At 52.3% G+C, this 18,723-nt stretch overlaps 5 protein-coding genes across 5 annotated transcripts; 2 read left to right on the top strand and 3 right to left on the bottom strand.

The window, feature by feature from the left end:
- Positions 1-3,993: 3,993 nt before the first annotated feature.
- On the top strand, positions 3,994-5,481 carry NEUTE1DRAFT_116873 (uncharacterized protein; the record flags this gene model as incomplete). The annotated part of the gene is made up of 1 exon (XM_009852387.1): positions 3,994-5,481. The coding sequence occupies one exon, from the start codon at positions 4,159-4,161 to the stop codon at positions 4,894-4,896; it is 738 nt and encodes a 245-aa protein (XP_009850689.1).
- Positions 5,482-6,541: 1,060 nt separating this feature from the next.
- NEUTE1DRAFT_42242 (uncharacterized protein) lies at positions 6,542-6,736 on the bottom strand (the record flags this gene model as incomplete). The annotated part of the gene is made up of 1 exon (XM_009851995.1): positions 6,542-6,736. A coding segment is annotated over one exon (195 nt), but the record flags the coding sequence as incomplete, so codon positions are not given.
- A 732-nt stretch (positions 6,737-7,468) lies between these two features.
- On the top strand, positions 7,469-10,623 carry NEUTE1DRAFT_81265 (uncharacterized protein; the record flags this gene model as incomplete). Its single annotated transcript, XM_009852386.1, has 3 exons — positions 7,469-7,685; positions 7,750-10,369; positions 10,481-10,623. 3 exons carry the CDS (start codon positions 7,469-7,471, stop codon positions 10,563-10,565), a joined length of 2,922 nt encoding a protein of 973 aa, XP_009850688.1.
- Positions 10,624-11,578: 955 nt separating this feature from the next.
- On the bottom strand, positions 11,579-11,893 carry NEUTE1DRAFT_116872 (uncharacterized protein; the record flags this gene model as incomplete). The annotated part of the gene is made up of 1 exon (XM_009852385.1): positions 11,579-11,893. One exon carries the CDS (start codon positions 11,871-11,873, stop codon positions 11,598-11,600), a length of 276 nt encoding a protein of 91 aa, XP_009850687.1.
- A 379-nt stretch (positions 11,894-12,272) lies between these two features.
- On the bottom strand, positions 12,273-15,100 carry NEUTE1DRAFT_121976 (uncharacterized protein; the record flags this gene model as incomplete). Its single annotated transcript, XM_009852384.1, has 2 exons — positions 12,273-14,612; positions 14,681-15,100. The coding sequence occupies 2 exons, from the start codon at positions 15,098-15,100 to the stop codon at positions 12,288-12,290; spliced, it is 2,745 nt and encodes a 914-aa protein (XP_009850686.1).
- Positions 15,101-18,723: the final 3,623 nt, after the last annotated feature.

Genomic DNA, 18,723 nt, shown 5'->3' with positions numbered 1-18,723 from the left:
TTCCCATTTTCTCGTGAAGGATGACCGTTGACGGTATCAAGCCACGACGGATATTCTGCAGGGTCCAGGTGATGGATAAAGCCGTGTTTCAGTTTCGATGTCTCTTTCCATGTAGGGAAGTATAGTCTGCGTGGGCAATCCAAGATTCTCCAACATTCCAAGTGGATGACTTCTGTGACGGAGGTTCTCGTGCTCATAAGGCGAAGTCTCGACAAGCGTGGACCAAATCACACCTGTCATGAAGACATGTTTCCGTTCAAGCCTGATGGTTACCCCGGGTCCAGAGTCGGGCGATGCCGGTCGGTTGCGGGAAATGTTTCGAGTCGGTGTGGTTGGGTTCGTTTGTGAGTTGGGTCTCGTGAGATGTCATTAACTGTCTCGTATGTCGTCAAACAAATGTGGTTTCGTCGATGTCCAATGATAGCTGCTTGGATTTTCCTGTGTTCGACGGTACGATCAGTTACATGGGTGCTGCTGACAAGGCCTTTGATGGAAGAAGGGTGCTTACCCGAGACGCCACCGAGACCATATCGCATGACAATCATTTTGTTAGCTTTCTCTGTATATGTGACCGACCATGAGGCTGACGATGCTATCATGATAGTCGTAGCCAAAAGACGCTTGTCTCCGAGGGCATTATCACTCTGGCCCTGCCATCGGGTGACCGTATGTGCAAATTGTCGTTTTGTTTCGAGATTCTGTTTCGAGATGCTGTTTGGACACGGCTCGTTTGACGTCAATGACCGGCCGGGATGCTGAAGGAAGGGAAACACTGCGATGTTGGATGGTTTACATAGAGGGGCAAGGACACTCGACCTTCCCTAACGAGCCTCAACACGCACGTCGTTCCGAGGTAGGTCAATGTCCCCATTCGTGGTTCTGGCTGTGTATATATCGAAAATGTATGTAAACTAGCTGGCAGTTTGGCTCAAGAGACTCCTGTAACTTTGCTTGCTAGAGAGGAACTTTCCTATAGACTGGCCTAATAGTGACTTTAGTCCGAGTTAGCAATTTCATCGGAGAAACAAGAAGACTGCAGCGTAACGACTGAGATTTCTCGATAGTCCTCACCACGAAGGATGCTAGATAGTGCAAAATGCTGCCATGAATCATCTGGACCGCCTTCAACGTATCAAACCGGTGGCGACAGAGGGTATATAGGGGTTCCAAGGTTCTGAATCAGAAGCAAGCAGAGGGACCGGGGAACCATGAATGTTCCGGGGTTGAGCATGAATTTGGATATTGAGGAAGAGATCACGAAGTGGATACACGACTCCGCCGTGCCGCTGCCGAGAGAGTCGAGCATTTCGATTTGAAGCCGTCTCGCGGGGTGGAAATTAAGCCTCTCTCGGACCTGACATGGCGTTACATAAAATGAGCACTGGGGAGACTTGACAGGACCTCGACTTGCTTGATTAAACGTTTCTGGTCGGGAAGCGGAACCGCTGGGTAACATTGATTGGTGGTGTGACATTGGGGACCGTGACGGGACGGGAGCCTACGACGCCAACAGAAGCCGAAGCGTCTCAAAGTCTGGCACTGCCTATTTATTGGTACAAGATGCTGGTGCGTGGAGGTATGCTTTTTGGTGTTGATTGTTGCACAGTGCCCCATGTTGTGGAATCGTTCCAGAAAGATGCAGGTCGAGGATCTAGATCTTCAGTCATGTCGGCCGGCTGGAGGCGAAATGTTGTTTCGTTACCCCAAGATAGAAACCGATGAAAGTACGGGTTTGCGATAAATAATAGGACCGAAAAAAGGGGGGAGATAGTGTCGATCGATTATGCGACAGGCATTACTCGATGACGAGAGCGACTCCCGAAGCGCGCAAATCTCGCCGTCTATCGATTTCCTCATGAGGTGAGGGCGGTGCTCTCCACAGGCAAAGAGGTTTATCAAACAGGCGCCCGGTCGTGTTGTCTAGAGATCGCCAGACGAGATCATGTCTGGAGAAGCTCATTTGACCAAAGATTGGAGCGGTGGACAGCTTCGAACAGGACGCGGAGATGGGCAGGAGCTGGAAGTGCAAATCAAGGTGGAAAGAGTCGACCAATGAAGTCACAATTCGCAAAGTTGTCGTCCCGTGAAATTGCGATCTCGCTTGCGTTTCGCCAGGGAGAGGACATCCAACCGCGCCTGCCAAATCTGGCTGGTACCTGCATATAGTGGGGTAACACAGACCCACCGAGCATCTTTGGATCCCATTGGCCCCATCAAAGCGCCGTCCACACACCCTTTCAGCGAACCCATTCAACTAAACGATTGTGTGATTACACTATGCTATGTATAATGTACATATAAAAACAGCAGCCTTGGCACTGTCCCCGCTTCCACTTGGCATCCGTGATACCTCTGTCTGCGCACTCGCCATCACCAAGTTATGACCGAAAGTCATTACATTCAGGTTCCATACCTCTACCACAACAAAAGCACCTTTCTTACAACGAAAGGGATCCATCGATAGAGGTACTCACGCGGGGGTCTCTCACTAGGTTGCTCCCTGTACCCCCGGACTAGGTAAACCTAGGTAACTGACATTGACTGACCCTAGCCGCTAACCCTTATACTAAGGTAACTTGCCCTGATCCTAACTTCTACGGCGGGCGAATTATGGCATGTTTGGTATTACTACGCAGTACAGTCGTTTTGATATGGGACACAGTCGTTGTTGTCAGAATTAGGTACCTTTCTGCACCGGCACACCTGTGCTGCTCCCAATCAGAATCCGGAATTCTCCAAAACCCTGGCCTCTTCATCTTTACTTCCACCACTGGGGTCCGTTGGCTTGTTGTCAGAAGCAAACCTTTTGGTCAAGTCAACATGCAGGCCACAGTCAAAGGCCACGGGAATTGGAGTTGGCGATGACGATGACCAGGGAAGTTACTTAGTGCAATCTTCACTGTTGTAACACCATGGCTAGGGGACCAAACAAGCCGGAAGTGGGAGGACCCTTTAGCTTCCTGATATGCCGGACTTACTCTTCACAGGGCTTCAATTTCCGGGGACAATGCCTGTCTGGTCCCTATCATGAATATCCCCTCTCATTGACCGCCATCTCTCACCCACGTCGCCATAATCTTCAGCAGTCTGTTCGCTACCTTCCCTTCCTTGTCTAGGTTATCGGTAGTGTCGACACGAGCATCCAACGCGGTTACGGACCATCTTTAACCTGGATGTCCTTCTGTGGACCTCATGGCAATAGTAATGGCGGTTGATGTGAGGAACTGAGGGGACCACACACACCTTCAGCAGCCGAGATTGGCTTCCCAGAACTTCCCCCAGGCGCTCTGTGAAAGACAAAGCGGAAGAGGCAAACATTGGCGAACATTCTCACGTGTGCGGTATTCTTGCTAAAAATTGATCACAGACTATTTGCAGGAAGCGCCGTAATGAGTTGGGTGCATTCTACACTACCGTTACCCGTCAGCCGTGTCGCTCTGCCGTTTTCAACTGTCGAGCAGAATGGCCATCCCCTAATACGTACACGAGAGAGCTCGAAGGGCTGCCAAATCACGAATGAGCGTTTTGTTTGCTACGGCAACGGATGCCAGCAAACGTCGGGGGCTTGTCTTTCGCAGGTGAACAAGTGGTGAACACTGGGTTGAACCCCTGTTGCTGGCGAGTTGCTGGCCTGCTCGAATTGGTACGGCGATTTGCGCGACGCATGATGGGAAACCACAGTGGTCGGCCGTCATTGGATCAATGTTTTTTCTACACGCCCGGGCTAGCCAGCGCTGTGGAGGTGAGCGCGATGCTTCGAGGGCAGAGGGAGGAGGAGGACAGGGGACAAGTCTCCTCCACCGAACCCCTGGAACTAGTGTCCATGATGGCAACGTTAATTTCCCGTTCTGCAATGTGGGTGCCAGGGACCCAACCACGAACTGCTGGGGTCAACCCGCGAATTGGACTGGAGAGCCTGGGCAGATGGACGCCATCTTGGATATTTAACACTTGCGCTTCCTCGACCTATCCATCTCTCTTCTCTTCTTTCTTCCCCAGCCAACAAGCCAACTTCAAGCTTCAGTCTCAACTTTGACTTCGGTCGTCCACTCTTTACCAACGCTCAAGCACATTGCTTTTAATAACACTCTCTTCCAACACCAACTACACCGTTCTTCAAGAACCCACCCCTTTTAAACAACCCCCCCAACCGACAAAATGCGTTTCTCCGCTGCTGCTCTTGTCATGGCCGGTGCCGTCCTCGCTGAGGATGCTGCCCAGTCCACTGTCTACCAGACCGACTATGTCACCATCACCTCGTGCGCCCCCACGGTGACCAACTGCCCTGCTCGCAGCACCGTCGTCACCTCGTCGGTCTACCCCGTCACCACCTCCACCATCTACAGCACCTCGGTCCGCACTATCACCCAGTGCCCTCCCTCGGTCCCCAACTGCCCGGCCCAGTCCACCCAGGTCGTCACCGAGACCGTCCCTGTTGCGACCACCGTCCGCCCTGTGACTGAGACCTCCGTCGCCGCCATTGGTGCCAGCTCCTCCGCTGCCTTCTCCAACGGCACCACCATGGCCCCCGTCCCTACCCAGCCCGCTGGCACTGGCCTCCCTCCCACCACCCTGAGCACTGCTGCTCCCGTTGCCCCCGCTCCTGAGCAGTGCGGCCACTCCGTCAAGACCATCTCCACCCAGATCACCACCGTCATCCCCACCGTGATCTACGAGACCGTTGACGTGCCCTGCGCCACCGCCTCGGTTGTCGTTCCCCCCGCCAACCCCCCCGCCAGCCCCTCCGGCGGCTTCGCCCCTCCCGCTGGCAACGGCACCGTCCCCACCACCGGCTCCCCCAGCCCCTCGGCTCCCGTCACCGCCGGTGCCGGTGCCATGACTGGCTCTGCCCTCCTCGCCGCTGCTGCCGGTCTCCTCACCGTCTTCCTCGCTTAAATTCACTTTTAAGTGACGAGGAACAGGAGTTCAACAAATGCGTGGCTCGGAATCGACCTTCGGACGACGCAGAATCAGCAGTTTCTTTTGTATCTTTGATATCCTTGGGTTTTAGAAGAACAAGAAAGGGCCTGGATGGCTGTACCATTGCATGGGGCGCGCAACCGCAACAACAACATATCAATTATTTTTCATGACATGGATCAAGTCTTTTCATGTACATCCTTTTTGGAGAGTGGGCGCGCTGGTCATTCCGGGACAAGAGAGAGGAAGCACCAATTTTTATATACCTATTCATATACCATAGCGAGCATTATCTTTATGTCCTGTTTTGGTTTACACTATCTCGAAATAAAGACGATCTCGTTATACCCTATCTATACCTCTACCGGGCCATGAGTCTCTTGTTTTGTCATTTTTTTATTGGGGAATGCGGATATTCTTTCTACTAGCATATGACAGCGTGCGAAGAAACGTGGTAGAATGGTACTCATATCCTATCTTTGTATTTACTAAATTCTAATTGCTACTGATCGTCCAATGTTTATGACGATGATAGCTGAATGGAAACACTTTTTGGAAACATATTGACCTTCGTACCTGGGCTCTTTGTGACTTTCGATGTGAGCAATGGGGTTCCGTGGTGAGAGCACTGCTGCACTGCCTTTCGAAGATCCCTGTTCCGCCAACCCCTGCAAAAGTACACCATGATGCTCCCTCGTATCGTCTGTCCGCTGCTGCTAGTGGCCCGGGGATCGCCGTATTTCTTTTCTAATGCGAATTTTGGCGTGTTTCGAAGCGGTGGAAACCGTGGAGCATTATTGCGTGCTGCGCCCGGGGATCAGGACTGGGCGTGCTGGGAGAGGTCCATGAACGAACGAACTGCACCGAACAATCCCCGCAATAACACTCACTGCCCTGGTGGGTGGACTTGTGGTTGGACATCAACATTCAAGTTTACCGCGGATCTTCAAGATTGGATGAACGATGACTATGCCGACAGCGGTTAGGATTTCTCATGTCCCTCCCTTCGTTTGTTTTTTTGCGCAAGCGGCAAACAATAGGAAATCAAGTGGTTTCAAGTTGAAAGGAAAAGTGGTCGTACCAATAAACCCAAGATGAACAGTCCAATACGGCTCGCTTTGGCTGGGAAAGGCTGTTACAAAACTGTGATAGGGATCATGATAATCTGAAAACACACCGGCCATGATCACTTAGGCATTCGTCATCCACGAACTGCCCTCAAAATTGGGTTCAGAGGTAAAATCAAGATGCTTGGATGTGTCATAAGGGTATGCCCAAGTCGTAGTGTACAGGTCGTAACGTCTTCGGTTTATTACGACCATTCCAAAGATTGAAAGGCCCCAGGCAAGAGGACTCCGGCCGATGCAAAATCGTGAGACCGTGAAATTATACCGGTAACTGGACAGAAACACCGCCTAGAGGACTTCCGAAGGCCGATGCGCCCAGACGGCACAGCTCGACATCAAATGTCCGGCAGCATGAGTTCCACGCGAACTATTCTGCCCGGATCCCCCATCTGGAAGTGCGCCGCCTTTTCACCGTTCCCTTGTCCGGTTTGCGAACCGCTGAACGAGATTTCTGTTTGATCGCCTAAAGCTCAGTTTGCCCGGCTCCAGTGCGGCTAGTAGCCGACCAGACCTTTGGCGCCGTGCCGTACGGCTCTGTGCGTCACCATCCGGCCATCGGGTACCGTCAAGTCCGTGCGCTGTTCGTCCGGAGAGAGCAAACCCGGGTGCCGGGGCTTGGCACCGTCATCTCTTCCCTCTACCTCCGAGTCCCAAACCTTCAAGCCTCCGTACCCAACGGGGCCGGGACGCTCAATACACAATCAAGCACATTTCAGCCAGAACAAACACATTGGTGTCTCGGTATTCGACGGTGAGGGGGACCAGAAGCAAGCATTGTGAGGAAAGTACATGGATCTTGCACTGTTTTGGTTCAAGGTCGGCACAATCTGGTCTAGTCAAGGTCGGAATGCTGAGATCCCAGCTTGCGTATTCTTTTATTTTGGTTGGTGGTTGGTGATGGGATCTTCAAGAACAGCTTTGATGCATTTGACATCTGAATAGCATCAGAAGTTTACGCTTCCAGACCAACACTACAAGGTGTGAGCGTATCTTGAGGGTTAGGGTCAGCGCAGCGCTGGAACGCGGGGTTACGTAGAGGTACCTCTAGGGATAGGTACCTACCTTTGTCCCCGCTCTACCTACCTCCCGTTGTGAGTTTCCTTCGTTGTGAGTTCTGTTGTGGAAGGGTGGATTAGGTGGTGGTAGTGACCTCCATCACGCTAGCTCATAGGTACCAACAACAAGGTTACCGGACCTCTGTCATCTCTACTCTATTCCAACTTCACGTTCCAGTGCATAGTAAGATACCTCGGTACCGCTCCCGACAATTCGAAACGTCATCCGCTATTTCGCATATGCGCAACTTGACTGCGCGGCCGCTACAAGCTGAGGACTGGGCGCAACTCGACCATGAAAGCCTAGTGATCGGGCGATAAGGAACCACGGCGCCGGCAACCCAACAACTTCACGCTCGAACCATCATGGCCTTCGACCCGTCCAACGGCTTCGTGGCCTCGAGCGATGTTCCCGGTCTCGCAGACGAGCTATTACCCATCTTCGATGTCGAGCAGGTCCAGCTTCAATTCTCCATAGCCGCCGACTTTGTCTCGGCCCAGACAGCCAACAATGTCCTGATATTGGCCCTCTCCAACGGGCGCATTCTGCGCATCGACCTGAACAAGCCCGAAGACATCGACGGTAGGCAGAAACATGGAAGTCAACGGTGGGGTGGATCTGTTTTGCTAACAAGCAAACCATACAGATATCGACCTTCCCAAGAAGCCGACCGAAGTTGGCGTGATCCGGCGCATGTTCCTCGACCCGACCGCCTCCCATCTCATCATCTGCACATCTCAAGGCGAGAACTATTATCTGCACTCGCAGTCGCGCCACCCCCGCCCGCTGGCCCGGTTACGAGGAGTCTCAATCGAAAGCATTGCATGGAACCCCTCGCTACCTACCGCCTCGACCCGCGAGATTCTCATTGGCGCATCCGACGGCAACGTCTACGAAGGCTACATCGAACACTCGACCGAGTTCTACCGCAAAGAGGAGAAATACCTAAAGGTCCTGCACAAGCTTCCGGATGGTCCTGTTACCGGTCTTTGGGTGGACACCCTGCCCGGCGCCGGGACAGACACCAGGCGCATCATGATCAGTACCCAGAGCAGGCTGTTCCACCTTGTAGGCAAAGTAGGCAAAAATGACGGAGGTGGTTCCATCTATGCAAAGCTCTTTGAAGCCGAGCAGCCTGTTGTCCATGAGCTCCCACGGTCGACGGCAGCCACAGCAGCGGCATCGGACCTGGTGATCTCCCCGGACCACCCCCAAGACACCAGCAGACCCCACGATGGTGATGTGAACGAGAGAGTCTTTGCTTGGTTATCTTCACATGGAGTCTACCATGGGCAGCTCCTGCTCAGCCCTTTTACCTCGGAGTTGGGCAACAAGGTCTTCAATGAGGCCCAGCTCCTGCCCAGGGCGCAGCTGATGACTCCGGAAAGGATTGGGGGCAGGAGGATGACAGCTTCAAACGACTACATCAACGCCATTGCCCTTACGCATTGGCATATCATCAGTCTAATAGGCGACCGAGTGGTCGCCGCTAACAGGTTGACGGGGGATATAGTCTACGATCAAGTGATACTCAATCAAGGACAAAAGGCTATCGGTCTATGTGTCGATATCCAAAAGAACACATACTGGCTTTTCACATCGCAAGAAATCTTCGAGATCGTCCCAAGAGACGAAGACAGGGACATCTGGAAGATCATGCTGAAACTGAAGAAGTTCGACGCGGCTCTTAAACACGCTCATACTCCAGCACAGAAAGACGCGGTCGCGATAGCATCGGGCGATTATCTTCTCAGCAAGGGGCAGTACAACGAGGCTGCCGGGGTCTATGGCAAAAGCAGTAAGCCTTTTGAGGAAGTGGCGCTCGCCTTCATTGACCACAACCAGCCTGATGCGCTTCGCAAGTATCTTTTGGGGAAACTCTCGACCTTCAAGAAGAGCTACATCATGCAAAGGCAAATGATTGCAAGCTGGCTGATAGAGATCTTTATGGCTAAACTCAACTCCCTTGATGATACAATCATCACCAGGGCTGAGCTTTCCGAGACATTGAACCCGACACAAACGAGAGAACAGCTGGATGTTGTGCGAGCAGAGTACCAGGAATTTGTCAACAGACACAAATCGGACCTCGATCGGAAAACCGTTTATGCTGTCATTGGCAGCCACGGCCGCGAAGAAGAGCTCCTTTACTACGCCGACGCCATCAACGACTACCACTTTGTCCTCTCATACTGGGTCCAGCGAGAGCGGTGGTCTGAAGCACTCCGGGTGCTCCAACGCCAGACCGACCCGGAGGTCTTTTACAGTTATAGCAGCGTACTCATGACGCACGTCGCCGCGGAGCTCGTCGATATTCTCATGCGGCAAGCCAACCTCGAACCGCGCAATCTAATCCCGGCTCTGCTCGAATACGACCGCAACTACAAGGGCCCTCTGTCCCAAAACCAAGCTATCCGCTACCTTCTCTACGTCGTCAACCAGCTCCAATCCACCGACTCTGCCGTCCACAACACCCTCGTCTCCATCTACGCCGCACACCCGTCCACATCCAAGGACGAATCAGCCTTACTCTCGTACCTCGAATCCCAAGGCGACGAGCCGCGCTTCGACCCGGACTTCGCCCTCCGCCTCTGTATCCAGCATCACCGCGTGCTCTCGTGCGCGCACATCTACACCTCGATGGGACAATACCTGCAAGCAGTCCAACTCGCCCTAGCCCACGACGAGATCGACCTCGCCATCATCGTCGCCGAGCGCGCCCACTCTAACCCGCCCCTGCGCAAAAAGCTCTGGCTCGCCGTCGCGAAGAAAGTCATTTCCCAATCCAACGGCATCAAAACCGCCATTGACTTTTTGCGGCGCTGCGACCTGCTCAAAATCGAGGACCTCATTCCCTTTTTCCCCGATTTTGTCGTCATTGACGACTTCAAGGAGGAAATCTGCGCTGCGCTGGAAGAGTACTCGCGCAACATTGATTCCCTCCGACGAGAAATGGACGAGAGCGCGGCGACGGCTACCAACATCAAAGTCGATATCGCGGCGCTCGATCAGCGGTATGCGATTGTGGAACCTGGCGAAAAATGTTATGTGTGTGGCTTGCCGTTGTTAAGTCGGCAGTTTTTTGTGTTTCCTTGTCAACATGCCTTTCACTCGGATTGTTTGGGGAAGAGAGTCCTTGAACAGGCCGGGCCAGGGAAGGCGAAGAGGATCAAAGAGTGTCAGGTACAGATTAGTAGAGGGTTGGTGAAGGGGAGGAAGAGGGAGGAGATGATTGGGGAGTTGGATGGGTTGGTTGGGGAGGCTTGGTAAGTCTTTTTTATATTTTTTTTATTATCTCTCCCGTTTCGTCCATCTCTCTGAGAGAGAAGACTATAGCAGGATGTATCTGTGCTAACATGTGGTGAATGAAATAACAGTATCCTTTGCAGCGAGTATGCCATCAAGCGGATCGACGAACCGTTTGTCAAAGAGAATGAGGACAAGGAGGAGTGGGCTTTATGAGTTACGAATTGGAGTCGTGTGCCAAAGTAAGAGTATCATCAGCATGCATGTTTTTTTTTTTTTTCCTTCCGTTTTTGTCCGTTTTTCTTTTCTCTTCCATGTCGGTAAAAGTCAAAGGGTTGTTATTGTTAGCATGGAGCGTCGATGTTTACATCACATATCTTGGTCCGAAGAATAATTGAACCCTTCTACTTTCGACGAGTTGGCAGATAGGTACCTACTTGCAGTAGTAGAGGAAGTATTCAAGAAAAATGATGAATGAGATACCCGTTACATACGAGCACTTTGACGGTCACCTACCTAGGTACCTAGTTTACAGCAGCACACGCGGCGGATGGGGCTTTTAATCAAGTTCCGCTCTTCGCATCGATGTTGTCTTCTCCTTGCATACCTTAAGGAAGGAACATCTACACTACTAAGCTTGAAGCTTCGTCAGTTCATTTCCTTACCAACTAAAGCCATGAAGTCGATTAATTCCATAAAAGCCGGCGGGACTGATGAAAAGCATTTCGTATGGCTGCCTAGCTTCTTCCTCATTTTGAAAGGGCTTGAAGCCAAAGCACAGTGGACCAGTAATTGAGTCCAGCTTCCTGCGAAATTTAATCGAAAGCCATCCGTCTTTCTAGAACCTCACTGCTCGGCCATGACTACTCAAAAGCTACCGCAGCAGTGAGTTGATCTTCTGGGCCACCTACCCGGATTGATGGTTTGGCGTCCACTCGAAAGTTCACGCCTATGAATAAATGACTGCCGTATGAGAAGGGGTTTATAGAAGAAATATCGACTTTCGTCGTCACAAAGAAGGATCGGACCCGGACCCAATATCTATAACGGCTCTAAAGGAGGTGTGCTCTTCTAATGTTCCCAAATGAGCCTATAGAATGCCAGGCTTGTAGGAGGTAGACAGACAGAGTCACTGCAGCCCACAACATACACAGATAGGTGCTCTTGCTTAAAGCCAGAGAATCGATTGAAAGTCACCAAAAGGGTCACCTCAGGAAGTCAGGTACTTGAACTTTAAACACTTTCTTTTCAGTCACTATCGCTCTCTTCCTCCTCCCCTTCCACGACTGCATACCGCTCTCCCTTCCTCGTCCCACCATACCCAGCCCTCCCAGTTTCAATAAGCTTCCTCCTCGTCCTTCCTCCCATCATCATGTTAATCGGTTCTGACTCGTCCATCACATCGTTGAAATATTCCCAGTTCCTATCCCCGCCGTCTTTACACCTTCCTGCCGCCATGTTGTAGTAGGTAGGTATTGTATATGAGAAAAAAAATGAATGGAGTTCAAAAGGAAAACTTAACATGAAAAGGAAAAGATGACCGGAAAAATCACAAAATGTCCCTATCCCCGTCCCAACAAAACAAGATGCCATCCGTCGGTAGTATTTGTCTCGGAAAAAGTGTCATTTTTTGCCTGCCCTGTCCTGCCCGGCGCCAGCCAGCCAGCCTGCTGAGTGAGCAACATCAAATCAAAAACAAAAAGAGGTAATCAAAACAAAAACTTGGGAAAAGAAAGGAAGTAGTCATAGTCATTTTCAGACAGACCACATTTGACAGACACCAGCGTAAAACAGACAGCGTGACAGACAGACAAACCTCACAGATAAGTAGCAACACATACATAAGTTTTTTGTCACTACAATTCAAGCCCTGATTAAATCCTCCTCTTATGTCAATTTCTGACATAAGAATACTCACACACTTTATTGGAGAAACTCTTATGTCCCCGGCACAGGCGTCAAGAACGGGCTCAACATCAGCTCATCTGCGCTCGGCCGCTTATTATGATCAATCTCAAATGTCTGCGCAAGGAACTGCTTCGCCTCCTCGCTAGCGTTATCCGGAATCGTCGGCGAGGCCTTGGAGCCGCCAATCTTGAAGATGGCCTGTAACTGGGTGCAGTCGGGAAACGGGTGGGTGCCCGTCATCATCTCGACCACCAGGCAGCCGAGTGACCAGATGTCAGCTTTGCGGGTGTAACTGGTTTGTTTGACTACCTCAGGAGCCATCCAGAAGACGGAGCCTTGCAGTGAGGGACGGTGCTTGTTGTTGTTGGCGCCGTTGAGGATGTTGGTGGCTTCGAGTTTCTTGGAGATGCCGAAATCAGAGATTTTGATGGTACCTTTGTTGTCGACGAGGATGTTGGCGCCCTTGATGTCGCGGTGAATGATGTCACGATTGTGGAGGTAGGAGAGGCCCTGGAGGATTTGACGAACGAAGCTGCGAACGAGTGATTCGGGGAGGGCACCGTATTGGTTGAGCATGGTCTGCACGGAACCACCGGGAACGTATTCGAGGAAAATGTTGAGATATTCGGCGGATGAGCTGCAGCCCAGGTACTGCACGATATTGGGATGTTGGAGGTCACGAAGGAGGGTGATCTCGCGCTTGAGCGCTTCAATCATGCTCTTCTTGCGGGCATCGTTTTTACTGTCTGCACCAGGTGCAGGTGTCTCGACCTGCTTCACGGCGAGCAGTTCACCAGTGATGGCATGTAGGGCGAGGTACACGGAGCCAAATGAACCCTGACCGATAAGAGAACCCTTCATCCACATACTGTCGTCCCAAGCGTCGCCCGCCAGGAAAGTTTGAAGTTCCTTGTCAGCAGCATCCTCGCCATCTTCAGCAAGCGCTTCCTGTATTACCGCGGAATCGGCTGAGTTAGTGGTGCCGCTGTCGTAGTAACTGTGTCTGACTATGTTACCATCGGGATCGATGACGCTAACTGCAGCTGTATCCGAGCCGCTGTCCGAAAATGGAACGAATGATCTCCGGTTAGGCTCGGTTGGAGAGCCTTCTTCTTGTAGCGTATCAAGCACGGATGAAGCCACAGAGTCTCTATATCCGTGAGGCGCCCTTGGCAGCACATCACGCGGGCGTACCTTGGCAATCTGGTTGGAAGCGGTCAACCAGCTGTCTGCGATGGTAGGGATTGGCGGAGCGTCTTGTATGCTAGAGGCAAAGCTAAGGGTGCTAGCAACACTCAGACGATGGTTCACTCTACTCAGACGTGCCGAGCGTCTCATGGACAAACGGGCCGTCCTGTCGATAGCTTCACGAGAGTGATCTGGAAAGTAGCTCGTAAGATCTGAGGCGATAAGCTCGCTAGGCGGTCTCAGCCCACCGAACTGACGAAGTGCTTGTGTACGGCGAGGCATGGCCCTGGGGGTTTCCAGAGGTGCTGGCCGCTCTAGATCCCTAGCAGCGTTTGAGACGTTTCTTTCTCGGTCCTGATAGGACATGGGAGAGAGCGGAGGCTGTTGTTGGAGGTCTTCCCAGCCGACTCCCAGCACCTTTTGCAGCTTCAGCTGACTCCGCTTATCGCTAGGCTCAATTGGAGGCCTATGTGTTTGCTGTGCTTCCTCCATCGCAATGGCAGCTGCTCTTTCGAGTTCTGCCTTGCCCGGCTCTCCAGAAGGAACTCGCCTGAGAATCAGGCGGTTGCGCTCTGGGCGAGTGTGGTCTTTGATGACTCTCCACAGCTCCGTATCCCCGAGGCGGCGGCATTGGTTTGGGTCCGGATCAACGCCGGCTAGCACCCAGAAACAGTAATTCCTTTCATGGTCCTCCCGCAAGCCAAACTTACGTAGGGTAACACGCATAACCTCTTCACAGGTGTTGCAGTCGGCAATCTTAACAACCTTGGTTACGCCACCTGTGGAGATGACGCGAATGACATCCTGACCCTGTGGCAGCGCAGCCATCAGCGAACCATCCATGCTGGAGTTGTTCCTAGTGTGGGCTTGTACCAATCGGCCGGGGTGGGACTCAGGAGGAGACATGGGGAACCGCGAGGGAGCAGCTTGTGTAGGTTGATTGCCATAGCCCTGTTGTTGCCCATAGCCTCGCCGGGCTTGTCTGTTGTAGTCAGAACTAGGTAGCGGCGAGGTCGGCCGCGAGGAAGGTTTCGACATGTCGGCATTGGGGGTGAGTTCGTACTGGCGGTCATAGCGCCGAGGAGCGGACGTCGCCGCTGATCGATTTGTGATGGGCACTCGCAAAGAAGTCGCTGAATACTGGTTATCAAGCACAGCAAAGGATTCCTAGAGAAGCATTAGCCATTAAGCCAAGTCAAAGTGGCAAGCTTGGGCACCTGGATAGCCAAACTGACCCTGTCTCTCTTTCTCTGGTTCGCATAGGTCTGTGTCCGGAGTTTCTTGATGCTCAGAAACAAGCGGACGCGATCTCCAACCTTTTCGATTCCCATCTCTTTGAGGACCTCCTTGTCAATCTCCAAAAGCGCCTCGCCATTTATGTTATTTTTGCGGAATATCCTTTCGTAGTCGCCGCATTTTACGCTCCTGAGATAGTCGCACACCCTGTCCTCGTTCCAGTTCTTGACCGATTCGGGCCCGTCAAGGTCGGAAAATTCGGATTCGGTAGGACTCGCATAGTTCTGGTTGGTCGCATGAGAGACTGCAGGCGCTCTTCGCGAAGGAGTGTAGGCGGTTTGTGGTGTGCTCGCCATCATGGTGGACGACTGGGAACCCAGCGAAGGCGTGAAGGGCGACTTGGATGCCAGCATGGCCATGGTTGAAGCGACGGTCAGCTTGGAAGTAATGATGACATGGGCTGTTAGGTGTGTTTTCTGGTCGTGGCGAGAGGACGTCGAATGTTTTGCGCGTGCAGAGCGGTTGGGGGGGATCGATGGAAGCAGAAGCAGAAGCAGAAGCAGAAGCAGAAGCAGAAGCAAAGGCGGTGGTTGTTGCTGCTACTGCTGCTTTCTGCAGGGAACGGCGATGGTGAATATGTAGGCGCACAGACTGCCGATGCTAATCCAAAAAGCCAAGGCAAAGATGGGCTGACCGCTGTCCGGCAATCAGTGGCTTGCCCGTCGTCCGGTATATGTGGAAGTGGATGAAGCGACCGAAAGAATGTTTGGCGTCGGGCCCAACAAGCTCAACAAGGTGCGGTAATGCCTGGAGCTGGTGCGTGGTGAACGTGTGTTGGTGGTCACACGCTTGGATATGAAGCAGGCTCGGCAAGAAAGACGACGTGGAGAGGGAGCAAGGGGCCCTTGGTTAGAGGTGTGTTGTTGGAATCTCCTTATTCGTGACACTGACAGCCAACGAGGAGACTAACGGTACTAACCACAAAGCCGCCCGGCCCGCTACCTAACACTGTCTCTCCTTGGGGGAGGGAGGGAAGCGGAGGGGAGGGGACCTGGAAGCGCGCAACGGGCTGTCTGCGACAATGATAGCAACCTTCTTTATTGTCTCTTGAAACTCGCACACAACAAGAGAATGGATATCAAAGCACCCAGCCGAAATAATATGTAGTGAAGTAGTAATGGATGTCAGTGCGAGTAGAACTCTTAGTTGAAGGTGCCCGGCTTTGGAAGCCTGTGCAATACCTGCTGTGTACTATCTGCAGCGGTGCCCTGTACGCTGCCCGCGATGATCCAGAATTTGGTTGACTTGTCCGGGGTGGAATGTGAGCGCTGCTGGAGGAAAGAGAGAGACCGTGACAACACGCAAAGTGCGCAAATTCTTTACGCACAAGAGACCACGGCAAGAAAAACCCCTCAATGCCGACTGCGGAGCGAATAGAAAGAGAGACGAAGAAAAAGTTAGCCCGACAACTCGACAAATGGAGAAGGGAGATGGAGGAGGCCCGGAGGAGCTCGCTTCAGTGGGCATGGAGTCGCTCTTTCCACTTGTGTAGGTTGTTGTCACGATGGAAGTGGCCGCCGCGGGGGCAAGGGCAGCCGGGGGCCTGACTGGGCCTGGATTGGGACGATAGCGTCTTTTGCTGCACCTTCCCTCTCTAGCGGGCTGCTGAAGAGAGGAAACCGCGGCGTTGAATGCGTTGAATGCGGCCCTGGACGGGACTGCGACTGGCTACGCTTGCCGAAGGCGGCTGCAATTCGCTCTGCGACTACTTACCCTGCAAGACTTGTGCAAGTGTCTGTAAAGAGAAGGCGGGGGCTCTAACGCTAGCGGCGGATTGGACAGCCTGCAGAATCATCCGCCGCCAAGCCGCCAAGCCGCTAATCATTGCAGGCGCCCCTTGAAACAACGCTTCTTTGGCTCCACCTCTCACATCGCTCGGGAACCGAAAAAGACGATGTCGTATTTGGAAATGATGGCATCCAACTTCTGCGCCCCAAGTGTCACAACGCCGTGGATAGTGGTAGTGTAGATACCAGGCCAACAATTCGTCGAGCCATCGTTCTCCAACTCAAGAGACGGTTCTTGTCTGTTGTTGGTGCATCGGGACCGGCATGACGAGGCGCAAATAAAAGTCAAACAACACCCGGCAGCAACAACAACAACGACAACAACAACAAGAAGTGAACAGCAAAGTGGAAGATCGGCACTAGGGACCGAAAAATCGGCCTGAAACGTCACCTAGCCATGTGGATAGGGTTTGTAGTTAGGCATATTCAAGAGAGCCGTGGTTCCGGCAGCATGTCTGGGCAACCTCCACGCCTTCGCACGCAGATAACCGCCCCAACCCAACTTAACGTTCCATTGCCACCACCAAACTCAGCACACTGGTCTGCATGGAAGCTTTGAGTCTTTTTCTTTGTTGCGTCTTCGTTCCAGCCACGGCGTCGATTATTGACCCCTATCTCGCTTTTTGCAGGCCACAATCTAATTATGCTGGAATTACACACACTATGGGCGGGAAGGGGCGGTGGAAAGATGCGACTGAACAGCACGGGGCAACATGTTATACCGCCGAAAAGCCCCCATTCATTTCCTTGATGCTGTCGCGTAACCCTCCGTCCCAGGGTTTCCTTTATCGAGAAGTCTGAGCGACCCCAGGGACAATAAGGCTTCTTGCGAATGGACCCCAAATTTTTATTCTTTTTTTATTTGTTTTTCTTGCTCGCCTGCACCAACCCATCGCATGTGCTATCCGTTTGAACCCCACTCAACTTTCCTTGTGGTCGAGCTGAAAAGATAAGAGGCTGAGGGCGGATCTCAGGTCGCATGAACTCCGACCCGGCATTCTTTTTTGGCTTTTGCCCCTTTTCCTAATACGATGAGTAATACTACCTAGTCATGGGGGATCAGAATTAACAAGGCATCAGATATCATCCATTCCTCTTGTCTCGCCGTCGAAAATACCCGAAAATGAGGGCCGTACACTACAGTAGTGATAATTGATCTTTCCCGAAACTCTACAAAGACCAAAGACCGATGCAAGCCAGCAAATCTCGGCGGATCCTCCACACCACGGAATATGGGAATCTTCCATATTCCAGGAACAGGGATGTTTCAGAGCACCGAGATGCTCAAAGAGGATCGACACTGAAACCGCTGTCGTTTCATCAACTCCCGTGCCCAAAGAGGCCATAGGTTCTACGTCTTAGTGCACATCTTCACGATTGTTTGGGAACGATCCCAATGTCTCCCTCCGTCGCCTAACAAGTGGTACTTTTGCTGCGCGGGGGATTCGTCGTCTAGGATAGATGATTCAAGGCTGTGAATGAGGTCATTTTTTTTGAGACTTGACAAGAAGCGACAAGCGGTCTGCAGAGTGATCTTCTTCAGCTTCGCGGCTGCTGACACCGAGGTGTGACCCGGAAGAGGAGAGATGAAGAGTCAAGGGCAACTGGTGTAATCTCCTGTTAGGGAGGCCCAGCGCTTCCAGTTTTCGGATAGTTGAAGAAGAGATCATATCAGAACAAAGCCCGCTTTCCCCCCCTTGAAGCGCGGCGAGATAACGGCAATAAGTCTATTTTCGAAAAATGGACTGCTACTACGACATAGCTAATATTTGCGTTCCTTCGCCGTGACGGCATGACGGATGGCGGTCATATATCTGCGACCACCAACAGCGCGTTCGTATCGCCCATCCCATGTTTGTGTAACGGGACCATACAGGTACGACGGGCACAGCACGGGAAGTCTTCCACATAATGTCATGGCAGGTAGGTAAGTTTGCAGCCGCAGTACAGTCGGGTGTTGCGTGTATGTGTGTGAATGTTGCGGTCCTAGTGTCCCATACCGGATACACAATCATGCTTGCGTTGTCATCCCCGTAGTGTCAGTTCTCTTGAATCGTCTCTGGCTGCGGCCATGGATGGATAAGACAAGGAATCAAACATCCCGAATAAGAGATTCAGCCCAAGAGATAGGATGGATATGGTCAGGGAGTGAGTGAGCCGGCGGGAGGGGGGGGGGGGGGGGGGGACGTAGGTTA

The sequence above is a fragment of the Neurospora tetrasperma genome, assembly GCF_000213175.1.
Source record: "Neurospora tetrasperma FGSC 2508 unplaced genomic scaffold NEUTE1scaffold_3, whole genome shotgun sequence".
NCBI lineage: Eukaryota > Fungi > Ascomycota > Sordariomycetes > Sordariales > Sordariaceae > Neurospora > Neurospora tetrasperma.
The sequence above is the reverse complement of the archived record's forward strand: the minus strand, read 5'-3'. Positions and strand labels throughout refer to the sequence as shown.